The 20,465-nt window shown below is 43.3% G+C and overlaps 1 protein-coding gene across 2 annotated transcripts in view; it reads left to right on the top strand.

Moving 5' to 3' along the window:
* Positions 1–8,508: 8,508 nt before the first annotated feature.
* Positions 8,509–20,465, top strand: part of LOC137438235 (ATP-binding cassette sub-family C member 2) — a 38,812-nt gene continuing 26,855 nt past the window's right edge. Inside the window, exons 1-12 of one of the 2 annotated variants that reach the window (XM_068133320.2) lie at positions 8,509–8,572; positions 8,679–8,801; positions 10,033–10,209; positions 11,228–11,356; positions 12,172–12,309; positions 14,609–14,728; positions 15,243–15,304; positions 16,103–16,274; positions 16,476–16,609; positions 16,728–16,905; positions 18,067–18,321; positions 19,278–19,343. In XM_068133320.2, coding sequence (XP_067989421.2) covers positions 8,772–8,801; positions 10,033–10,209; positions 11,228–11,356; positions 12,172–12,309; positions 14,609–14,728; positions 15,243–15,304; positions 16,103–16,274; positions 16,476–16,609; positions 16,728–16,905; positions 18,067–18,321; positions 19,278–19,343 — 1,461 coding nt within the window. In that variant the 5' untranslated portion in view covers positions 8,509–8,572; positions 8,679–8,771. Of the gene's footprint in view, positions 8,652–8,678; positions 8,802–10,032; positions 10,210–11,227; positions 11,357–12,171; positions 12,310–14,608; positions 14,729–15,242; positions 15,305–16,102; positions 16,275–16,475; positions 16,610–16,727; positions 16,906–18,066; positions 18,322–19,277; positions 19,344–20,465 lie in introns of both variants that reach the window. The other variant, XM_068133319.2, reaches the window with a different exon arrangement.

The raw sequence follows: 20,465 nt of genomic DNA, 5'->3' as shown, positions 1-20,465 counted from the left end.
GATTGTCCCTGCGAACTTTATTTTTTGGAAAGTTTTGTTAATTTTTTTGTAGAGAATGTATCGGTTATTCAAGAACGTGAAAGGCATTATTACTTCTGCCGCTGAAGGTAGACAGAGGTTAAGTATTTACCCCTGTTTGTCTCTGTGAGCAGAATTTTTCAAATTACGGAAGAAACTTGGTGGACAAGTGTGTAACAAGGACCATTTGATTCGATTTTGGTGAAGATCCGGATCGGAATTGTTTTTTTTTTTTAAGTGATTATTCACCATTCAGAGATGGGGCCAAAAACGATAAGCAGTAGAACACAATATCTCAAAGTTGCGGACGAGTTATGACAGAACTTGATGGATAGGTGACGAGAACAAGCCAATTATATTTTGGTTCAGATCCAGATTCGGCATCTCGGGATACATGACGTAAACTGTTCAGCCTGGTGGAGGTAGGGAGTCTACCGAGTGCCGTTCTGGTTACCTCTGCCACCTAAGGGGTTGCGAGACTATTGCAACGTGTGTCTGTGTCCGTGTCTCCATGTTTTCACTTTAAAACTTTAGACTAGGAGGGACTCCCCATGGAAAATATTTTATTGATAACTGATGTCATCGGCCACATGGTCTGGTAGCTTTATTTAATTTTAAAAAATAAAAATGTTTTTCTCTGATGAAAAAAAATGTAACTTCGCATCGATGAAAAAAAGAAAAGGAACTTGGCATCTGTCATCAATTTCCCATAGGGTGTATTGGGTGATAAGACGTCATCAGAGAAGTGGTATTCCAGCCATAATTGGCTCGATGAAAAAAAAGTAACGGCATCTGGCATCAATTTCCCATAGGGTGTATTGGGTGATAATGACGTCATCAGAGAAGTGGTATTCCAGCCATAATTGGCTCGATGAAAAAAAAGAAAGAAAAAAAAGCAACAGCATCTGTCATCAATTTCCCATAGGGTGTATTGGGTAATAATGACGTCATCAGAGAAGTGGTATTCCAGCCATAATTGGCTCGATGAAAAAAAGAAAAGAAAAAAAAGGAACTTGGCATCTGGCATCAATTTCCCATAGGGTGTATTGGGTGATAATGACGTCATCAGAGAAGTGGTATTCCAGCCATAATTGGCTCGATGAAAAAAAAAAATGAAAAAAAAGTAATTTAGCATATGTCATCAATTTCCCATAGGGTGTATTGGGTGATAAGACGTCATCAGAGAAGTGGTATTCCAGCCATAATTGGCTCGATGAAAAAAAAAAAAAGAAAAAAAAGTAGCGGCATCTGTCATCAATTTCCCATAGGCTGTATTGGGTGAAAATGACGTCATCAGAGAAGTGGTATTCCAGCCATAATTGCCTCGATGAAAAAAAAATATGAAAAAAAAGTAACTTAGCATATGTCATCAATTTCCCATAGGGTTTATTGGGTGAAAATGACGTCATCAGAGAAGTGGTATTCCAGCCATAATTGGCTCGATGAAAATGAAAAAAAAGTAACTTGGCATCTGGCATCAATTTCCCATAGGGTGTATTGGGTGAAAATGACGTCATCAGAGAAGTGGTATTCCAGCCATAATTGGCTCGATGAAAATGAAAAAAAAGTAACTTGGCATCTGGCATCAATTTCCCATAGGGTGTATTGCGTGAAAATGACGTCATCAGAGAAGTGGTATTCCAGCCATAATTGGCTCGATGAAAATGAAAAAAAAGTAACTTGGCATCTGGCATCAATTTCCCATAGGGTGTATTGGGTGAAAATGACGTCATCAGAGAAGTGGTATTCCAGCCATAATTGGCTCGATGAAAAAAAAAAAATGAAAAAAAAGTAACTTGGCATCTGGCATCAATTTCCCATAGGGTGTATTGGGTGAAAATGACGTCATCAGAGAAGTGGTATTCCAGCCATAATTGGCTCGATGAAAAAAAAAAAATGAAAAAAAAGTAACGGCATCTGGCATCAATTTCCCTATGTCTGATTCGTCCTATTCGTCCATTTCCCTATGTTTCGTCTGATGACGTCATCAGAGAAGTGGTATTCCAGCCATAATTGGCTCGATGAAAATGAAAAAAAAGTAACGGCATCTGGCATCAATTTCCCATAGGGTGTATTGGGTGAAAATGACGTCATCAGAGAAGTGGTATTCCAGCCATAATTGGCTCGATGAAAAAAAAGAAAGAAAAAAAAGTAACAGCATCTGTCATCAATTTCCCATAGGGTGTATTGGGTGATAATGACGTCATCAGAGAAGTGGTATTCCAGCCATAATTGGCTCGATTAAAAAAAGAAAAGAAAAAAAAGTAACTTGGCATCTGGCATCAATTCCCCATAGGGTGTATTGGGTGATAAGACGTCATCAGAGAAGTGGTATTCCAGACATAATTGGCTCGATGAAAAAAAGAAAAAAAAAAAAAGTAACAGCATCTGTCATCAATTTCCCATAGGGTGTATTGGGTGATAATGACGTCATCAGAGAAGTGGTATTCCAGCCATAATTGGTGCCATAATTGGCATCGATGAAAAAAAAAAAAGTAACTTGGCATCTGTCATCAATTTCCCATAGGGTGTATTGGGTGATAATGACGTCATCAGAGAAGTGGTATTCCAGCCATAATTGGCTCGATGAAAAAAAAGAAAGAAAAAAAAGTAACAGCATCTGTCATCAATTTCCCATAGGGTGTATTGGGTGATAATGACGTCATCAGAGAAGTGGTATTCCAGCCATAATTGGCTCGATGAAAAAAAGAAAAGAAAAAAAAGTAACTTGGCATCTGGCATCAATTCCCCATAGGGTGTATTGGGTGATAAGACGTCATCAGAGAAGTGGTATTCCAGACATAATTGGCTCGATGAAAAAAAGAAAAGAAAAAAAAGTAACGGCATCTGTCATCAATTTCCCATAGGGTGTATTGGGTGATAATGACGTCATCAGAGAAGTGGTATTCCAGCCATAATTGGTGCCATAATTGGCATCGATGAAAAAAAAAAAAGTAACTTGGCATCTGTCATCAATTTCCCATAGGGTGTATTGGGTGATAATGACGTCATCAGAGAAGTGGTATTCCAGCCATAATTGGTGCCATAATTGGCATCGATGAAAAAAAAAAAAGTAACTTGGCATCTGTCATCAATTTCCCATAGGGTGTATTGGGTGGTAATGACGTCATCAGAGAAGTGGTATTCCAGCCATAATTGGTGCCATAATTGGCTCGATGAAAAAAGAAAAAAAAGTAACGGCATCTGTCATCAATTTCCCATAGGATGTATTGGGTGATAATGACGTCATCAGAGAAGTGGTATTCCAGCCATAATTGGTGCCATAATTGGCATCGATGAAAAAAAAAAAAGTAACTTGGCATCTGTCATCAATTTCCCATAGGGTGTATTGGGTGGTAATGACGTCATCAGAGAAGTGGTATTCCAGCCATAATTGGCTCGATTAAGAAAAGAAAAAAAGTAACGGCATCTGTCATCAATTTCCCATAGGGTGTATTGGGTGATAATGACGTCATCAGAGAAGTGGTATTCCAGCCATAATTGGCATCGATGAAAAAAAAAAAAGTAACGGCATCTGTCATCAATTTCCCATAGGGTGTATTGGGTGATAATGACCTCATCAGAGAAGTGGTATTCCAGCCATAATTGGTGCCATAATTGGCTCGATGAAAGAAAAAAAAGTAACTTGGCATCTGTCATCAATTTCCCATAGGGTGTATTGGGTGATAATGACGTCATCAGAGAAGTGGTATTCCAGCCATAATTGGTGCCATAATTGGCTCGGTGAAAGAAAAAAAAAAAAAAAAACTTGGCATCTGTCATGAATTTCCCATAGCGTGTATTGGGTGATAATGACGTCATCAGAGAAGTGGTATTCCAGCCATAATTGGTTGAATCAAAATTCGAAACTTTATACAAATTATTGACTTGCCATGGGGAATATAATTTGAATCTTTATCATATTCACCTTTTTTTCGGGGGGGTTTTTTTGTATACAAGATCCAGGCTCGTGTAAGAGCTAACATTGATCATAAAAAGACAAATTGACACATAAAACATATGATAAAGAGAGCGGAAGAACAAGATGGAGAGCAGGGACATCGGTAGATCTGTGGGAGGGAGAGGGTTTGGGGGGGATGAGGCATCGGAAGGAGAGGTAAAAGGGATAGGAGAGGGAGAGGTAAAAAAAACATGGACACTGCTAGTACTTCCGGGAAAGAAGTCGGTATTTCAAAAAAGTGGATCAGAAGTGAATTAGCAGGGGTAGAAAAGATCAAGGTTTTGAATGGGGGAAGATAAGAGATGGTGGTGAACAGCTGTTTTAAAGACCTGGAGGGAGGATTGGGATTTAAGAGAGTGAGGGAGTTTGTTCCAGAGGCGGGAGAAAAGAGGAAGGAAGGAGTGAAGGTGAGCAGAGAGTCTTAATTTTGACAGTTTCACCAGAAGAGGTTTTCTGGCAGATCTTGTGCGACCTGGAGGAATATTTGGGGGACAGAGCACAGAGAGAGTTGGGGGAGCAAGGCCGGAGAGGAGTCGGTAGAAGACAGAAAGACAACCAACCTGCCTGCAGTGAGTGAGTGAAAGGCCTTCGGAGTTAGCTTCATTGCGGGAGATTCCAATGATTCTGAACGCTTTGGTTTCAACAGCGTGAAGACGAGCTAGGTGTGAGGCAGGAGCACCAGACCAAAGGGGAGAACAGTATTCCATTGAGCTGCGGATGAAAGCCTTGTATGTGGTGAGGAGCTCATGTGTGCGAAGGAAGGACTTCGCAAGACGGAGGATGCCCAGTCGGCGACTGGCTTTGGAGGCCAGCTTGGAAATCTGATTTTCCCAGGAAAGATCATGGCAGATAGTGAGACCTAAAAGCTTGAGCGACAGAACTTCTTGGAGAGTATTGTTGAGAAAGTAGATGGGAGGGTTCTCCAGTTGGTCTTTTCGGAGAGACATAGTGAGAGTGTGAGATTAGGTTTGTCAGGAATGAAAGACATGTTCCACTTGTTTGACCAGTCTGTGATTTTGTCCAGGTCTGCAGAGAGTGAGGAGGCTGCAGACTGCCAATCTGAAGGATGAGGAATAGAGCGGCAGAGAGTGGAGTCATCAGCAAAGAGATAGGATTTTCCAGAGAGTCGGAGAGATAATTGATAAAGACCAGAAAAAGCACAGTGCCCAGAACACTACCTTGGGGAACTCCGGCCTGAACAGGAAGGGGCGATGAGAGAAATCCATTTAGGGCTACACATTGACTACGACCAAAGAGGAAGTCCGCAAGCCATGCGTGGAGATTTCCATGGATACCATAGGAGGAGAGTTTGGTGAGCAGAGCGGGGTGCCAGACCGTATCGAAGGCACGTGATATGTCAAGGGAGACAGCTCTGATTTCCTGTTTGGCATTGAGGACCTCCATCCATTGTTGAGACTGTAGAAGCAGCATGTCCAGAGTAGAATGACCTGGTCTGAATCCAAATTGATGATCAGAGATCAAGCCATTGGAGAAGAGGAAGGATTTGATATCAGAAGCGATGATTGATTCCATGACCTTGCTGATTATTGGGAGCAGGCTGATTGGTCTGTAGTTGCTAGGATCTGTTTTTGCAAATTTTTTGTGTAAAGCGGTGATGTTGGCTGATTTTCAAGCAGATGGCAGATTACCTTGAGCAAAAGAGAGGGTGAAGAGAACAGAGAGATGGTGTGAAAGAGCGACAGAGCAGGATTTTTGGACCCGTGGGCTGATGCCGTCTGGTCCAGTTGCAGAATCAGCGTCGAGGATTGACAGAAACTTTTCCACCTTGTCAGGAGAGAAGGACACAGAGTCCAGGAGCAGCTGGGTTTGACTGGGTAAGGTGGGTACAGAGAGAGATGAGGTTGGGACACAAGATTTTGAGGCAAACTCAGAGTTGAGGCATTCAGCTTTTTTATGTGCGGAGTCAACTGTGTAGCCGTTTGAGGTAATGGAGGGGATGGAGGGGGAACAAACACCAGAAACAGATTTGTCCAGACGCCACCAGGATTTGGAGGAGAGACAGGTTTGATAGTTAAGTTTTGAGAGTCGAGAGATATTGCTTCCTGGCTCTCCTGAGGGTAGACACACACTTGTTCCGAGCTTTGTGAAAGGAACTGAGATTACTTTCAGTTGGATTAGCCTTCCATGAGGTGAAGGCAAGTTGTTTCATGGCAACTGCCTCACCATAAGATTCAGTGTACCATGTACCGTGGACGGGAGGAAGGGTATGACCAGTGAAGACGAGATGGGATAAATCTGTGCATGAGAGAGCAGTTTGCTTTGGAAGAATTCCAAGGAAGAGTTGATGTCATTGTTGCCTTAATGTGCACAAACGTGGTCATTAAATATCCTAATAAGTAATCAATAAAAGCTACGGATAATAGCAATGTGTGTGACATGATATGGTGGATGGATTATATGGGTATATGGAACATAATATTAGTGTACTTAGTTGATGACGGTGAGACTATGCATTCTACTGAGTCCATTCTAGTTCTGTGTGTATAATATATTTGCTTGGTTAATGTTGAAAGGTGAACGTGTTCACACGATTTGATGTTGTATCGGAGGATCTATACATGATCCAATGTCTGTGTGGCAGTTCCACACCTCCTCTCAAACCACTCATCACACAAAGTTGAACAGGTACCATATTGAACACAAAGATTTACACAAAACATTTTCTTTATTCACAAATATCCAAAGCAAAGGTGCTTTGTGTGGTTTGTTAACAAATGCAGGTGATCACCACTGAGAAGGGGAGGAAGCATTGCTCTGCTCATCATAGTCCGAGCTTCCAATAGCTGCTCCGCACACGTATCCAGTGTGATTGGCCAGCTTGCTTGAAGATCGGAGATGTTGGCGATTCCTGCGGAACAAAAGGTTACCTCCTCGGAGCACGTAGGACCTAGGGGACTCGTGTTCCTGTACGATTTCACAAGGAACCCATTTGTTAGTGCCTGGCAGTGTTTCCATGCGGACTTGACGACTGAACTGAAGGTGGGTGCTCTTGCACTACATGATCATGATAGAACCTCTGCTTGGTCTTCTCCGTGTCAAAATGTCACTGAATATCATGACAGCTATAGGACCTTAGTACAAGCAAGCTTCGCTTTCCAGGTAGCTTGTTACCTGGCCTGCCCATCAGCAACTGTGCAGGGGACCTGGTTGAAGGGTAAATCTGGAATCTGTGTCGGTATGAGTGATGGAGATGAAGTCTAACATGGCCACCTGCTCCAGATTGACTTCTTGTCCGACAACTGGTGGTCGGTCAGATAAGCACGAGACAGTGTATCTGGGAGCTGCCTGTCTTTGCCTCTTTTGTACACAACCTCAAGATGGTACCGCTGCAGACATAACAACATCCTCTGTGAGCGAATGGGAGCAAACAGGAGTGGGTTTAAAAACATAGGGGAGATACCCCTGGTGCCCACCTGGTAGAATAAACAGTATATTGCACTAACTAAAGGTATTTTAAACCAATTTCAATGGTTGCTGGGAGACAGGGCAGCAGGTAGAATCATATGAACATAAGCATTCGACTTTAAACAAACAAACAAAAAAATACCTATTTTGGGGGGCAACTCCCCCCCCCCCCGCCCTCCCCCTGTAGGCACCCAAAGTGGCAGATTTTGTAATGCCATGAACAGACTTTGGTACATCACAGGTGATGAAGGTTTTTGTCAAGTTTCATCAGAATAGTGAGTGTAGTTTCAGAGAAGAAAGCAAATACCTATTTTGGGGGTCAAACCTGGATCCACCTTGATCCCCGGTAAACCCTCTTGGACCCAGATTTTTTTTAATGCCGAGAACAAACTTTAGTCACAACACAACAAATATCATTTGTGCCAAATTTGGTCGCAATCCCATCAGCGGTTTCGGAGAAGAAGTTTAAAGTGTTTACGGATGACGCGCCATCGCATAAGCTCACCTGAACTTCGTTCCAGGTGAGCGAAAAACCTCTTGAAATGGCTCGTGCTCCGTGAATAACCTCCATCCACCTTCGGTGGCAGAGGTAATACACACCACACAAACACATCCTGGCGAAGGTGCACAAGCTCTGATTTTGCTCCTTCTTGTGTTTATTGTAATCGACATTACCTTCTGTAGTTTACGTTCTGTACTTTACCTTCATTCTTTACCTGCATTGATCGCTACCCTCATTGTATCATCTTGTCTGCCGAGGCACTTGCACTTGAATAAACCAAAGTAGTTTAACTTGACGTTTATCTTACACCGCCCCGAATTGTTTTTACAGGTTCGCTGTTATAAATCTTTAGTTCGGACTTTGTTAGGCGTTTCTGCTTCTCGGTAAAACAACCGACATCATTTTAATATGTGGTGATGCTTACCTGAGTGGTGAAATGACGTCATGAGACGAAATTTGTGATTGGAGCAAGAAGTGAAGAAGAGTAATGAGGGAATGAGGGCGTGGCGAACAGCACGGGTGTGAAACTTCATACAGGTGAGAAATCATTTGTTAAATGTATTATATAGTGGTCCGTTAGGTGCTTGGGATCGCGTAAGGGGTTTGGGTTCTCGCTCTTTCTTCGGGTGGAAGACAAATTGCAGTTTACGGGAAACATAAATCGAGTTTGTTCATTTACTGATTTAAACTTTGTAATTGTGATTGTGCCAAAAAAAAGGAAAAAGTTTGCTCTTCAATATAACGGTGGGTAACCCTGTCTCACCTTTATAGGTGTTCACACCCACCGTGGTCTCACCTTTGTAGGTGTTCACACCCACTCATGATTGGCACTCGCTGATTGGTGGAGTCTGTTCGAGGTCGACCATGGACCATCTCTGTGGTTCTTCTTTCTGGGTGAGTTTTGGATGTCCCGTCATCGGGACACTTTGACATAAAACTGCATGTATCTGTGACGTACATTTATTACGTACATAAATCGGTTTCTTTTCTTTTTTCGCCGTTCCTTCTGCGTACGTAATACATTTCCCCCAAAAACTGGCCGTTTGATGCAGGTACTTGAAGCTGTACATGAATGGAAGGGGGGACGAAATGCTTTATGTATTTTTTGTATTTTATTTTTTTAATTATATAAATGTGATATCTGGGAATGCTTCCTATTTTTGTTTGCTTTGTATATTTTCAAAGCTCTGTTGTATCTCACAATATACTCAAGATCCATGAGGGGGAGGTCGATGATTCAGGACCTGGGGATTGTCAAGAAGCCAGTGTCAGGTGTTTTTAATATTCCGCCCCCCCCCCCCCCCCCCAACCACCCCTCGCCCAAATATAAATTTTTAATCCTATTTTCTCCAGTCCAGCTAAAAACCTCCTCCCTTCCTCGTCATTGTATGCCGCACTTCAAGTGAGGAAATATGATTTTGATCGTTTTTGAACCGTTTTAAGGGGTAATGTCCACGAAGCACCTTTTTGGCTCGAGCTTCATTTGATCTAAAAATAAAAATGACTAATTTGGTGTTTTGTTTTTGTTTGTGGCCACAACTACCCTTTTCGGTGCACCTTCAGTGGACAATGTGCAGCGGCAGTCATGGAAATGTTCTTTATCATGAAATTTTGTTGATCATAATTCATAACATGTCGTACTCCGTAATATAGGATTTGTAATACCGGATATCGCCGAAGGAGGCGCTGTTTCTGCCACTTGTAAATTATATATTTTCGGTGACATCTACGTTGGCTCCATTGAACCACCTTTAGAGGAGACCCCCGAAATGGCCTTAAAATGGTTGTTGTTGTTGTTGTTGTTGTTGTTGTTGTTGCTGTTGTTGTTGACCGCCTTTAGAGGCCATTTTTCCCCGCAGAGCAGGGGTTGGCCTTTTTCGGGCATCTTGGTCCCTTTTTTTGAATTTTTACTTGGTGTTTGAGCTATAAATGGCGGCTGCTGTCATTTTGCTTTGAGTTTGTTGTTCTCTTAAGTCTTTTTTGATGGTCTGTAAAAAGAGACCGAGGATGTTTGCCCCAGCACCCCTCGATGCCCCGAAATAAACTTTAAATGTTTGTAACGTGGTTTGTTATGAGGGTTAAGATTGTATTTCTCAATCTCAGTAATATTACCTGTATTTCCCAGAATGCTTCACTCTGGGACAGACCCAATCCAGCATTGACTATTTGCTTTGAGCAAACGGTTCTCACCTGGCCTCCCATTGCCTTCCTGTGGTTGTGCTCACCTTTCCTGATCACAAGTCTTGCTCGCCGAGTGTCACCTCGCAATGACTGCTTTTCTTGTCACTATATGTTGCGCCAGGTGAGCAGGTGTTTTACTGTTACTATGGGCAAGGATCTGTGCTTTCTTCTTTTGAGGACGACGAAGAGGAGGTGGAAAGGGTTCCTCGTGGAAGACTTTATTTTAAGTTTTTTCTTTTTTTTTTGGTAAAACTGTTTGGGGATTAATGTGAATTGATTTGTAAATCTGTCACACTTCGATTTGTGGGTAAAACCTGATAGATTCTCTGCCAAGCCAGCAAGTCACGTGTTGTTTTTGCTGTATTACCTCCGCCACCAAAGGTGGATGGAGGTTGTTTCCACCCCTTTGTTTGTGAACAAAATATCAAGTTGTGGACGGATTTGGACTAAACTTGGTGGACCAGTTGGGTGTCTGACGAGGACAAACAGATTCCATTTTGGTGAAGATCTGAATATGGATTCGGATATGAGAATTATTTAATTTTTTAAGTGATTCTTCACCATTAGGTGATGGGGCCAAAACGATACGTAGCAGGATATCTCAAAGTTATGGACGGAGTTGGACGAAACTGTTGGACCAGTTGGGTGTCTGACAAGGACAAACAGATTCCATTTTGGTGAAGATCTGAATATGGATTCGGATATGAGAATTATTTAATTTTTTAAGTGATTCTTCACCATTGAGTGATATGGCCAACCAGGTGGAGGTATGCCCTCTACTGAGTGCCGTTCTAGTTTTACATATGTTTGCTGATCAAATGACAATCGGACATTTTAATATTTGTTAATGGCGTATTTTTCTTGCACCCTTCCCTCAGGTTAATGAATGTTGTCTCGTAGTAATAGAGGCTGTTCCTCGTTTTGGCTGCTGTTGTGAGAAGTGACACTTTTTTTTTCTTCTAAATTTAAGTTTGTAAATTTTAAACTTGTAATAAGAATGCAAATCTTGGTATGTTTGTCTGTTATATCGAACTTTTGAACGAACAATTTTGTATTCGATTGCTCACTTGAGGAATTGCAGCTTCCGCATCTTTCCGTTCCTCTTCCCTGATTTGTCCTGCTCCATGATCTCTCCACAGATCCTCACGTTCGTTCTCCTGATGCTTTCTGTGACCGTGCTTGCTATTGCGGTTTTATGGGATGTTGAAGCGGAAACCATATTGCCGCCGCTCTTGTACATCAACCCAGCTCTGTACACTGCGACGTGGGTACGTGGGTTCACCTGACTTGGTTTATTTATTTATTTTTTAAGCTCTTGCGATACATTTTCTTTGAATCAACATAGAGTTCATCAAATCATGAACCCTGATCTGTATGAGGAGCTTCTCCTTCTCCCATCCCCATTCATTAACTAATTGCTATTGTTTAACAATTGTTTTATTGGAGCTCATGACGAACATGTGTGCAGTCAGATTCAAATCTGCCAAAGCTTCAAAATTCGTATTTACATAGATTTTTTTTTTTTTGTATTCAATATTGAGAAGCTTCCCCCCTCTCCAGCTCGTCTAAGAGCTAACTTTAATGACAAAAAACAAACAAACGGACACAAGACGAAATAAAGGGAGCGGGAGACGAGATGGAGAGGGGGAAGCACACAAGTACAACATTTGAGAGCAGGGACATCGGGAGATCTGTGGGAGGTGGAGGACTTGGGGGTGGGGGGTGGGTGGGGTGTGATTTAAATAAATAAAAAAACACATGGACACTGCTAGGAGTTCCAGGAAAGAAGTCGGTGTTTCAGAAAAGTGGATCTGGGGTGAATTAGCGGGGGTAGAAAAGATCAAGGTTTTGGGTGGGGGAAGATAAGAGATGGTGGTGAACAGCTGTTTTAAAGACCTGGAGGGAGGCGAGCGATTGAAGAGTTTGTTCCAGATTAATAATTGATCCAATGTTCGATTATGGTGGCAAAAACTAATTGAATGTGAGCTACAGTTGAATGATGCACAGGTATTTTCTCATTCACCTGTAATGAAAAGGAAGATTTTAATAAGATTTCTTTCTGTTGGTTGTGATGCTTTCACAGGTGCTGCTGTTGGTGATCCATGAGGTTGGCCGTCGTGCCGGAATGAAGACCTCGGGTGTTCTCTTCAACTTCTGGTTCTTTTCATTCCTCTTGGGCATTTTCCCCTGTTGGACCCTGATCAACAAAACCATGCACCTGGTAAACATATGCATGGCTTGGGGAGTGATTGGTGCACTAGGCCGAAGTGGGATATGCTCATGGGCTGGAAGGATAACCTGGAGGTGCGTGCGCTCCCCTCGGCCATCTATCCTGGGTTCGGCTATAAGTTGCTATTCTGCTGCTTGACGAGCAGCGTGATGTCTCACTTGGTGAAACTAAGCCGGACATCCTGTCTGCTAGCAAAAGTGGCTGTTAAATATGCATGGTCCTTCGCAAAGAGTAGGAGAGCTATTGCCGGCACCCACCAATTACAAATTCCTGCCTGGACTGACCTGTGAAAGCAATGGCAAACCACCTAGCATTTTTTTTTTCCGCAGCAGCTCTAAACAGTATGGTACATCGATTTGGTGCTTGTACTAATGTGGCCATGTAAAGTATGCAGCAAAACTGTGGAGTCGTGTAACCTCGGAGGGGGGGTGGGGGGGGGGGGGGGGGAAGAATAGTTTTGATGAAGGCCGAATGCCGAATGGCACCAACTTTAACTTGCCATGTTACAGTAAACGTGCTCTTTGCTTCTCCTTCTCGTCCTTTTTATAAGGGGTGAAGTTCATCCACCAAGCTTCCTCCCTGCCTTGTCCACTATACCCCTCTTCCCCACCTAGCTCTCTGCAATTCCCTCTTCCTCCATCCTTACCAAGTGTCCAGCCCACTTCAGACACCTTTTTCTAATACACCTGTCGCTCTCATCTGCGCACCAATCTCCTCAGTTCATGCATCCTCGTTCTATCCACCCTCTTCACTCCCACAATCCTCCTGACTGTTCTCTCAGACTTGCAACCTCTGTTCTCCATTTGTCATTGCCACCCTTGTGTGGTTGTCGAGGGAGGCTGGCGTCGCTCAAGAACCAAAACTTTCCCTTTCAATATGCTTGGAATTGGTCCAAAATGGATCGGGCCATTCTCACCGGCATTCTTGGTGTCCCGGCATTCTTGGTGTCCCGGCATTCTTGGTGTCCCGGCATTCTTGGTGTCCCGGCATTCTTGGTGTCCCGGCATTCTTGGTGTCCCGGCATTCTTGGTGTCCCGGCATTCTTGGTGTCCCGGCATTCTTGGTGTCCCGGCATTCTTGGTGTCCCGGCATTCTTGGTGTCCCGGCATTCTTGGTGTCCCGGCATTCTTGGTGTCCCGGCATTCTTGGTGTCCCGGCATTCTTGGTGTCCCGGCATTCTTGGTGTCCCGGCATTCTTGGTGTCCCGGCATTCTTGGTGTCCCGGCATTCTTGGTGTCCCGGCATTCTTGGTGTCCCGGCATTCTTGGTGTCCCGGCATTCTTGGTGTCCCGGCATTCTTGGTGTCCCGGCATTCTTGGTGTCCCGGCATTCTTGGTGTCCCGGCATTCTTGGTGTCCCGGCATTCTTGGTGTCCCGGCATTCTTGGTGTCCCGGCATTCTTGGTGTCCCGGCATTCTTGGTGTCCCGGCATTCTTGGTGTCCCGGCATTCTTGGTGTCCCGGCATTCTTGGTGTCCCGGCATTCTTGGTGTCCCGGCATTCTTGGTGTCCCGGCATTCTTGGTGTCCCGGCATTCTTGGTGTCCCGGCATTCTTGGTGTCCCGGCATTCTTGGTGTCCCGGCATTCTTGGTGTCCCGGCATTCTTGGTGTCCCGGCATTCTTGGTGTCCCGGCATTCTTGGTGTCCCGGCATTCTTGGTGTCCCGGCATTCTTGGTGTCCCGGCATTCTTGGTGTCCCGGCATTCTTGGTGTCCCGGCATTCTTGGTGTCCCGGCATTCTTGGTGTCCCGGCATTCTTGGTGTCCCGGCATTCTTGGTGTCCCGGCATTCTTGGTGTCCCGGCATTCTTGGTGTCCCGGCATTCTTGGTGTCCCGGCATTCTTGGTGTCCCGGCATTCTTGGTGTCCCGGCATTCTTGGTGTCCCGGCATTCTTGGTGTCCCGGCATTCTTGGTGTCCCGGCATTCTTGGTGTCCCGGCATTCTTGGTGTCACGGCATTCTTGGTGTCACGGCATTCTTGGTGTCACGGCATTCTTGGTGTCCCGGCATTCTTGGTGTCCCGGCATTCTTGGATGCTCCGTCCTGGAGATTGATTAAGTCTAACTTTAATGAGCCAATTTTTGCACTTTACGGTGGTCTAAACGATGTACACCATGAGACGCGCACTGGCATTAGATTGCGATCTGGTGTGGGAGATGCGGACCCTCGCCCATGTGATTGATGTGTATCATGCCATGTTAAAAGCTACCATTTCTACCTTCTATTGTAAATATCTTTGGGTCGTCATAGTTGAAGATTGTACTGTATTGATGGCCATTATTGTCTGCAGGTGAAAATTCGTGACCTGGCACCTTCGTTCCTTTCATTGACTTCGTATTCGATCTCGATAGTCATGCTCCTGATATCCGCCTTTTCGGATGTCCCATCTGACCTACATTCTGGGAAAGAAGTATGTGCTTTTGGCCTTGACGTTTAAAACTGGTTCTTCTTGCTTGTTCAGTGGATGTTGATAAGGGGTTGTTTTTATTTAATTTTTAATAGCTGAAATGTTTGCTATCGAACTTGGTTTTTGTTTACAATGTACAATGTCATCCTATTTGATGCTATTTATCGAAAGTACAATGTGATGCTATTTATTTATTTTTGGAATGCTTGAATTGTGAAGCTGTTTGGACAGGACAGGAAAAGCTCCTCCTGCCCCTTCCCCTCACCTCCATCTTTGGGCGAGTGGGGGTTGGGGGGGGGGGGGCTCAGGTTTGAAATAGGGGACAGCTTGGCAATAAATAGACAAAGATTGAGCATGGAGGTGATGGCATTAAAATGTTGGAATATTTGGTAGATGTACAGAATGTTTCGCTATTCTTTCATTCTACTCTTTTTGCTTTGGTTTCCGAGTACAAGTTATCAGCATGAAATGGTCATTTTAAATGTGTGCACTTGTCTTAACTTTTTTGTATTTCCAGAAAAAGAGTCCAGAAGCCAACGCATCCTTCCTCAATCAGCTCATCTTTTATTGGTTTGATAGGTATTACCTGACTTGGTCTTGAGTACCTCTAAATAAAATGTCTTTTTATTTATTACTTGCAAAATCAAAGATTTTTCAAGTATATTTGTCTGCGTTTGTGGTTCTGTCCGTCACTGGCCTACAGGTCACAATTCTAAAGCAATCGTCACGAAACTTCAAGTTGTATAGGTCGTCCCAATTGAGAAGCCTATTGATTTTGAGGCCAAAGGTCATCTGGAGGTCAAATTTCTAAAATCGCCATTTTAAATCAGATTGACTTGAAAATTGAATAGCATTTGTATATCGAGTCACTAAATTGGGAAATGAACTTTTTGAGGTCAAAGGGTCAAAGGGTTAAAGGTCAACTCGAGGTCAAGTTTAAAAAATCAATTTTCATCGAAAAGCCGTCAATTCTCAACCGATTGACTTGAAACCTGAACAGCATTTACATATTGACTCCCTAAATTGGGAAACATACTATTTTTGAGGTCAAAATGTCAAAGGTCAACTCGGTCAAACTTCTAATCATTTTTCATCTGAAAAATCGTCACTTTTCATCCTGTTGACCTGAGCTTTGATCAAGATCGTAAATTTTAATCTTCATGAAATGGACAATTTGCTGTATCAATGGAAATTTTTGGGGGGGAGGCGGAGGGAAAGAGTTTGCGAGTATCGTGCTCTGCATGACGTCTTGTTTATTTATTTCTCAGTTGCATTCTTGTGGCCCTTGCACAATTGCATTAATAATATTGTTGGAGACTGCACATGCTTTATATTGGTGGTTTTCTCAATGTGGCTGAAGTTCTTCCTTCCCTGTAGCATGGTATTCCTGGGCTACAGAAAACCACTAAAAAAGCATGACCTGTGGCCGCTACGGAAGAAGCATCGTGCTGAGGTGCTTTGCGGCACTTTTGAGCAGAACATGAGACTTGGTTCAATTGAGACGACTATGTCTCAGCTCAGTGGTGTCAAAGGAAAGAGCTTTGCCCAGGTGAAGAGATTATATCGATCAACAATGCCATCTTTACTTGTAAATGTTTTGCACTTGCGCTATTGATCCATCTCTTGATTACGGGGCCTTGTTACCTTTCACCATGGGCTTGTCAACTGGTTTTGAAGTGAAGATTATCTGTGGCAAGATGTCGATGTCCACTTGGTCTCAGTTTTTTTTTTTTGTTTGTTTTTTGTACAGGGACGAAACAAGGCAAAGCGCCTTCCGAGCCTGCTGCGCGTGTTGCTGCGAACCCACCGTGGCACTTTGCTCAAATCGGGACTGTACAAGCTCTTCTATGACCTGCTACTTTTTGTCAGCCCTCAACTACTGAAGTATGAGTTTTCATCGAATGCATATGAATTTCGACCATTGACTGCAAAATATCAATTTATTGGTGGTAACACTTGTTTCCCCCATCACCCTCCCCCAAACCATCCATCTCTCCATTAGACTGATGATTACCTTTAGTGAGGCACCGAGCATACCGCAGTGGCGTGGCTTCATGTATGCAGTCCTGCTCGTAGGTACAGGAATTGTTCAGACAATATTGTTGCAGCAGTATTTTCTTCACTGTACTGCACTTGGCATGGACGTCCGTACAACTATTATTGGGGCACTCTACAGCAAGGTTAGGCCGCTGGTCATGGGGCAGAGTTGGCATGCATCTGAGTCGCACTTTCGGCCAGTTTTGGTATTTATTTTCCTTTTTATTGAATGGAAGTCTGTGGAATAGAAGTCTCCAGACCTCCTTTGTTTTCTCCCACCACTCTCCCTCGCCCCCCCTCCCCTCCACCCACATTACCTTCACCTCTCCTTCTCTTCACTTGTTATATCAGTCATCATATTTCCCACAACTAGGCTTACAAAACTAGTGATGGTCTCTCCCATTTTTAATGAAAACGAGGCCGCATAGCCGTGCTTGTTTGATACTTTAGTTGAAGAGGATAGTATGACCTGGGTGGAGATACCAGTGAGCAAATGTAAGTATTAAATTATTTTAAAGTACTCTGTCTCCAAGCTGTGTCACCATGGAAATGAAGAGATTGCATTGAGACACCATATGGTTTATTCTGTATGTTTTGAGTCAACAATGAACCAACCATGCACCGCTTCAATCCAGTAACTTTTCAGTCACGACAAAGGGATTGCAGGGCAAATTATTATTTTTTTTATTTTTTATTTTTACTATTATTATTAACGTTATTATTATTATTATTATGATGAAAACGATACTACTGCATTAGGAAATCTGGAATAATTTGTCCAAAGTGGCCTGAAGGTGAGGCATTCGCCTAAGGCCTATACATGCTGTCGTTGGAAGACCCTTACCGCCTATCCTTTTGATATTTGATGGTCATTTTAACAATTGGTTTGTTTGTCTTGTCTTTCACACTGGATGAAAAACGTAAAGGTAGAGCATAGAGATTGTGATATGACAAGTTCGACGATATGTTCGGCCTGAACGGCATATAAATCAAAATGGCGTTGTGTGGAGTCAGCTGTTGTATGCCATAATGACATAACAGATGTAATCGCATCCCATCACCCGTGTCATGTGACCAGATCCTCAGCTCTGATTGGTGTACATTTGTGATGGACATACATACATACATACATACATACATACATGCATGCATACATACATATGGACAGACAAACGCTGTTCTAGACGGCTTTGTCCTACGGGTTACACTGTAAAAATAAATTTTACATCTAATTACATCAGATTTTTTAATTTATTTTTTTCGGATAGGGTCTTATTCCAGTTTTAAATGATGTGTCTTGGCAGTCTTTGGTGATGTCCAGTGCAGCACGACGGGCCTCCACGGTGGGTGAAGTCGTTAACCTTGTGTCAACGGACATGCAGCGGTTCATGGATGTCCCAACATACATCCACCTCTTTTGGTCTTCCCCATTGCAAATTGTGCTTTCACTGGTCTTCCTTTGGGTTGAACTCGGGCCTGCTGTCCTGGCAGGCTTGGCCGCCATTGTCTTGCTTTTGCCTGTCAATGCTTTACTCACAACAAAGTCGCGGATCTATCAGGTGAGGCCCTCGCAGCACATTATTGAAATACTAGCACAAGCTATGGCAATAGTAATTCAAAGATTAATTTGTTGGAAAACTGCTTGGCCTATGTTGATTTCATGTTAAAGGAGTTGCAGTTTTGATATTTCCAAAATTAGTGAAGCTAAATGACCCATTTGCAGTTTTAGGTTTGAAATGGGTTTTCCAAGCCAGAACTATAAACGCGTGAACTTGCATTGGAAATTGAACGGCTTTTATTCACGCGAGGATGGTTTTTGCGATTGTTGTATGGAGAAATTAACGTGCATACCCTAACGATGGAAGGGAACATGTGTTTTTTGTTGTTGTTTTTTTATGGGAAGTGTGAAAATGAAATTTAGCCCTGTTGGACTTAGTCCGAAACGACGGCTTATGAATTGGGTCTCATTCATCCGCAACCATATCTCGGAGATGTATTGACCGATTTTGTTCATACTTGGCACAGACAATACATGATGGTATACATGTGCACATCATTTCGTTTCGCGATGCGATCAAAGATGGCTGACTGGCGGCCCTTTTAGTTGTTTAGAAAAAAAAAATACCCCGATGTTGAACACGTCAACCGTTTCTCTGACATGCATTTACCGATCTTATTCAAACTTGGCACAAGCGCAGTACATGATGGCATACATGTGCGCCTCACTTTATTTTGCGATCTGGTCAAAGATTGCCGACTGGCGGTCATTTTGTTAAACTTATCCCCAACCATTTCTTGACATGCATGGAATGATTTTGTTCAAACTTGGCAAAAAGACGATACAAGACAATACATGAGTGTACATATGCAGAAGATTTTATTTGTTTTGTAATTTGACCAAAGATGGCCGACCGGCCTTCAACGCCGGACAGCAAAATCACTAAAACCAAGGGAGCTGACATTGTTTTTTTCTTCTTGTTTGACAATCCCCTCACCCCCACTCCCTTTTTCCTAGCTAAAGAACATTGATCTAAAAGACAAGCGATTGAAGATGATGAATGATATTCTGAATGGGATTAAGGTATGTCACTACCTGCTTGAAGGCAATTTCTTTATTCAGAAGTGGAAAGCTTCACTTGTCCTTCAAATTGACAACTGACCTTGGTGCGTGAGCACAAGTATCAATCGACCTGAATGAGTTTGTCCTTCGTGAAACGGTCAGCTGGTCATTTGATGCAAATTAAGACAAACAACAAATTGAATGTTTGTGACTGATGTTCATGTGGAAACTGACCGTGGTAATCTGATAGGCCCTGATACAACAACAACAGGCATTTTAAGGCCATTTTCCTTGCTAGGGCAGGGGGTTAGCCTTGCGGTCCCCATAACAATCTTCTCCATTTTGCCCTATTTTCTGCATCTTCCCTTGTTAACCCTCTTGCCCACATTTCTTCTTCCACCACCTATAGCCAAGTCTTTCTCGGTCTTCCCCATCCTGTACTTCCTTCCACATTCATTTCCATCACTCTTCTCAACCAGTCACTTTCATCCTTCTTCAACACATGACCAAACCATCTCAACCTGTTTCTCTTCACAGCATCCATCACGGGCTCTATTCCCTTCATCATTCGTCTTCCTCAACGATACTCCGCACATCCACCAAACCATTTGCATTTCCACCCTTTCCAGCCTTCGTTGCTGCTCTACGTTCATTACCCATGTCTCGCTCCCATTAATTGTAACACTTCTCACACATGCAGCATACACCTTTCCCTTCAGTTTCAACGACACTCCCCTCCTCGTCAGCACGCCACTCAGTTCCCGAAATTTCTTCCATGCACATCTCACTCAAGCAACCGTTGCCGAGTCTGAACCACCTTCTCCATTCAGACTCGACGTTTCCTCCATCTGCAGCTCCCTCTGTGCACACCTTACATTTGAATGTAGCTGCCACACTGGTTAATGACACTCAGACCACTACATTTTTGATGAACCCACTCAGCGCACATTGTACATTGAATGGAGTTCACTCCGACACCCTTCCTGCACACAGCGCATGGCCACTTCCCAGTTCTTTCCACCTCACCACATGCTTTACCACTTGCCATCACCTTCGTTTTTCTGATATTCACCTTCAGACCTTTTGTCTCCATACATTCCTTCCACTTGTTCATCTTTTCCTTCAGTCCATCCATACTTTCCA

Source organism: Myxine glutinosa, chromosome 12, assembly GCF_964187855.1.
Source record: "Myxine glutinosa chromosome 12, kmMyxGlut1.1, whole genome shotgun sequence".
NCBI lineage: Eukaryota > Metazoa > Chordata > Myxini > Myxiniformes > Myxinidae > Myxine > Myxine glutinosa.
Note: the sequence above shows the minus strand (reverse complement) of the source record. Positions and strands in the feature narration are given on the sequence as shown.